The sequence below is a fragment of the Crocodylus porosus genome, unplaced genomic scaffold (assembly GCF_001723895.1).
Source record: "Crocodylus porosus isolate Cpor-Errol unplaced genomic scaffold, CroPor_comp1, whole genome shotgun sequence".
In the NCBI taxonomy this organism is placed as follows: domain Eukaryota; kingdom Metazoa; phylum Chordata; order Crocodylia; family Crocodylidae; genus Crocodylus; species Crocodylus porosus.
The window spans coordinates 28023979-28028601 of NW_017728931.1; the positions used below are offsets into that span (position 1 = coordinate 28023979).

The following is a 4623-nucleotide window of genomic DNA, read 5'->3' on the forward strand; positions in this document are numbered from 1 at the left end:
CTTCAAGAGCAAATTGGATGCTTATCTTGCTGGGATCCTATGACCCCAGCTGACTTCCTGCCCTTTGGGCAGGGGGCTGGACTCGATGATCTCCTGAGGTCCCTTCCAGCCCTGATGTCTATGAAATCTATGAAACATTGTTTAAGGACCTTTACATTCATTTCATAGACTTATGCCAGTTATGACCTATGACATAAGTGATATCAATGGAAGGGTATTATCTCAGGTGGACCAGCACTAGTGAGGAGTAAGACAAGCACCCTGCCAGTGTCTTCATAGAATTTTGTTGACATAAATGAATTGTAAGACTTAGTCTGATATCATAAATGGCCAATAATTTACATAATAAATATCCAAGTTTGAGAAAATATATTTCCATTGCCAATTACATTCACTGCTCCATCTCCCTTGCTTTAAATGCTCCCCCCACCCCCCCAAGCATGGACAAAAAAAACAAACCTAAGGATGTTACTGATCTCATACTACCAATCTAACACATTGGATGGGACTGATATCCTGGTCCCAATGAAGTCAATAATTAGCACTGAAATTTGAACATTTCAGACCACAATTCTGTTGAGCAAACTAAAATCCTTATCTTTAATCCCTCCTATCCAACTTTACATTCAGTAGACTCTATAAAAATAATGAAAACAGAATGAACTGAAAATCACATGAAAGTTAGACAAAAAACAAGGAAGGTTCCAAGAAAGAATAAACAAGTACTTTGGCACAGAGATAGCACATGCAACATTCTCTCAACTGAAAGGGAAAATTGTCTCTCCCAATTAATACCAGGTTAGAAAAATTTCATTGATAAGACCAAAATGAGCTATCTGAGGTATATAACCATCTTCATGGCAGTCTAGAACAGGATTTCCATACTCCACATCAAGATACTGACATTTTCCACTATTCAATATTGGCTATATACTGTAGAATTTGTTAATTGAGTTTAATTTTAACTTTGCCTTTTTTTGGTAAGTTAGCTTTGCTTCCAGGTGTTGACTGCTCATCATATAAGAGCACACAGTTTCTAAGAGCTTTTCAAAGCATATTACTAGCTCATTTTATAGTATTATTCAGCAGCAGCAACAGACCACTTCATTGCAATTTACTTCCATAAAGTAATCACTACTGTCATTAGTCCACATATTTGCCTCTAACACTGCAAAGATAAAATCTACTGAGTCAAAGCCAACAGTAGTAGAGATTCTTATTTAATGATATACATTGGTACAAACTCTTAACTAGACACAGTAGAATGTCAGCTATATGTATAATATAATGTAGAAATTATGGGTTTTTTTAAATAGTATGGCAAGGGGCTAAACACAAATGACAAAACTATAAAATGTGTCTAAGATAAGAGACTAGAACTCGGAAGATTCCATCTGAATTTCAATTACAATCATGGATATGAAATATTTTTGCTTTTCCCTGCATCAGAAACAACAACCAGGCCAATAACTGGCCAGGGGTTTTCAAAATCCTAGTGCCATATGTAAAGCATACAGTCTGAAAAACTGGAATGCAGAAAAAGAAATACAGCTCATTAAAATGAAAATCCAGAATGGGATCCAGAATGCCACAGAAAATTAATTACGACTCGGATTATATGCTTGACCTTGGTAAAAACTGTAAATGGCTTGACCTTTAAAAGCAATGACTTCCTTGTATGTACACAATTACTAGTATACCCTGAACTGCTTTAATGTGATGACAATCCAATCAGTATACTGTACTGAAGTGAAATCAAAAGAACTTGTTTATGAGATAGAATAATTTGCTTATGTGGAAAACCAAGCAGAGATTCTAATGTGTGTCCAGTTAGCATCTTACCTGCTGCAGATAACAGGGGGTGGTAGAGTTTGCTCTGAAAGGTTAGGTGCACTCTGAGTAGAAGTTAAAACCTTGTGTGGCCTCAGGCCTTCCTTCGTGTCGGTGTCGGTAGCATCTGGAAATTGGACTGTAGAGGTTTTGCCTGTGGGACTGGTAGCTGGAGTCCCCTGGATAGGGGAATGGCACGGAGAGGTGAGAGGTGAAATGTTTGGTGGGATACCTAGCAAAAAAAATAGTTTTTTCAGTTAAAAAAGGGCAGAATCCATATTCATAAATTCAGTGTATGCAGTAAGAATTATTTCTTAAATCCACAGGCTCCCACAAGACCATCAACATAAATGCTAAATAGAAAGAGTCTTCATGGAGGGCCAAGTGGTCAGCTGGCAGAAACTGCCTTGACTTCATTATTTTCAACACTTACATCAGCTTCTATCAGATGAGAATCTGGTCCATGAATTTGCACTTTTGAACCACATTTTTCTCTTGATAATGACATTATGTACTGAAAACAAGATATCAGTTGAAGAATATGGGCCAAGGGAAGGCAAAATAGGACACTCACTATAGCATCAGAATTCACTTTGGAAGATGTAAGCTTTCTCTTCCCGGCTGTCACTGCCTCACTGACCATGACTTAGTGTCACAGGCCATATGGAGATGAAATGGGGGGGTGTCTGCACATGACACTTTAAAGCACGCTAAATGATTTTGCACCGCTTTAATGGTATCAGCGTTTGCATGCCTCAGCGACATATTGCGCATTAATTCCAGCCACTGTAGGAAATTGGGCAGTGTAATGAGCCTTAAATGACTTGGGGTGCAGCGAACTAAAACTCCTTCAAGTAGTTTTAGTTTGCTGTCTCTGCAGCCATGGAGGGAAGTACTGGGCTCCATGCAGCTTCATGGCTCTGCAGGAAGCCCTGCAGGCAGTCCGGCAGCAGCCCAGAAAAAGTGGCAAGCCTGATCTTTCCTCCCCGCAAAGCCTGCCTGCCTGAGCTGTGTGGGGGCCTGGTGCTTCCCTCTGCAACAGAGGTGCCCCTTGGGACCACCTGAGCTGAGTGCTGCCGGGGGAGGGGGGGAAGGGGTGCCACTGCTGCGAAGCCAAGCACCAGCTCCCCACAGCCCAGGGACCACTCTGCCCACTGGCAGCTTGTCCTCCCCTCTCCTGCCCACCAGAAAGGCAGTTAAGTCAGTGGAGGCTGTGCGTGACATGGGGTTTAATTAGCCCTAAATTGAAACAGTGTTTTTTAAAACCCAAAGCTTCAATTTAGTGCCTGTTTCATCTACCCACACCTGTAGTAAATGAACCCTCCAGTTCTCTTCCAATGTACAGGGCCCCACCAAGGAACCTCATCTGTCCCTCCCTAATGCTGGCTTTGTTTCCATCCCATGGCTATGTGCTATATTTAAAATGCTTACCAGTCCCTTATTTTCATGGGGTATTATTAGTCATCAAGGATTTTGGAGGTATATTTTACTTGATATTCTTCACCTCTACTAGAGAAATGAGTGTACGAGGCCATTTTCCACCAATCCAGATCTGATTTGGTATATTTAAGGTGGAGCTTTTGTGGCTATGAATTTGTATCTGTTCAGGGGTGGATATAAAAGGGGTGTAGTGGAACGGTTGCACCTTCCCTTCTCCCCTTCTTCCCCCATCCTGCCCCCTTCCTCCTTGCAGATCACACTGAGGTGTCAGGAGCTGAGGACAGTTTAAAAACCCTGAACCAGTTAAGGTAAGAAAGCAGGGAGCTGGGCTGTAGTCACCCCACAGTGCTAGTTACTGCTCCCACACCGACCTGAACAAAATCCTGGATCTGCCCAAGGATCTGTTTACAGCTGGCTTTCTACCGCTAGTTATGAGCAACTTTCAGCTGAAATCCTTTGGAAATTTTAAAGAGTTGTATAAATAATTTGTGGAGGAAATGAGCCAAAACAGAAATTTTGTGGGTAAATACAAACTTCCTTTTAGGAATCCAATGTTTAATTATTTATTTCCAAAAGCATGCGCATGTGTGCATGTGCGTAATAACACATGCAACTTTGAACAACCAAAGAAAAGAAGATAAACAATAGTAGGGGGGAAATTTCATGCAAGTAAATCCATCTGTTTCAGCCCTGTTTAAACTCCAGTGTAGTGGGAAAGAAATAAAACAGTGATACTGATATGACATGAGACTGCAGATGAAAACATTTGTGGTTTCTTCAGAGGCACTTCCAAGAAAAAAATCATTAATAGGCATGAGTTTTCAAATGATAATGTCATTACAGTATAATTAAAAACACATTTTCAAAATCTAATGAATATGTAAAAATAAACAGTCTCCAAGTAGGGGATTACTGAACAAGGATAAGGGATATAAGGGATCTGATTAGTAATAATAATGAGGAAAGATGAGGGAGGAAGAAGGACTTGGGAAACTATAGGCCAGTTAGTCTTAACCTCAATCCTGGGTGAGATTTTTGAGAGAATTATCCTGGCACATGTCCGTGAGGGCCAGCAGGGGAGATTATGCTTAGGGGCAAACAACACGGGTTCATTAGAGGCAGGTCCTGTCAGACCAATCTGGTGGCCTTCTATGACCAGGTCACCAAATCCTTAGATGCAGAGGTAGCAGTGGACATAGTCTTCCTGGACTTAGGAGGGCCTTCGACATGGTCTCTCACCTCGTTCTCATTAAAAAACTGGGAGACTGTGGTGTTAACACCTACACAGTCAAATGGGTCACCAACTGGCTGGAGGGCCGTACCCAGAGAGCGGTGGTGGATGGGTCATTTTCT

The 4623-nt window shown here is 41.4% G+C and overlaps 1 protein-coding gene across 1 annotated transcript in view; it reads right to left on the minus strand.

Annotated features, from left to right (window-relative positions):
• The window catches only part of PDE3A (phosphodiesterase 3A), a gene marked incomplete at its 5' end in the record, with an annotated part of 372180 nt that overhangs the window by 52131 nt on the left and 315426 nt on the right, over positions 1 to 4623 (minus strand). The window contains one exon of the mRNA XM_019543875.1: positions 1843 to 2062. Coding sequence (XP_019399420.1) covers positions 1843 to 2062 — 220 coding nt within the window. The remainder of the gene's footprint in view (positions 1 to 1842; positions 2063 to 4623) is intronic.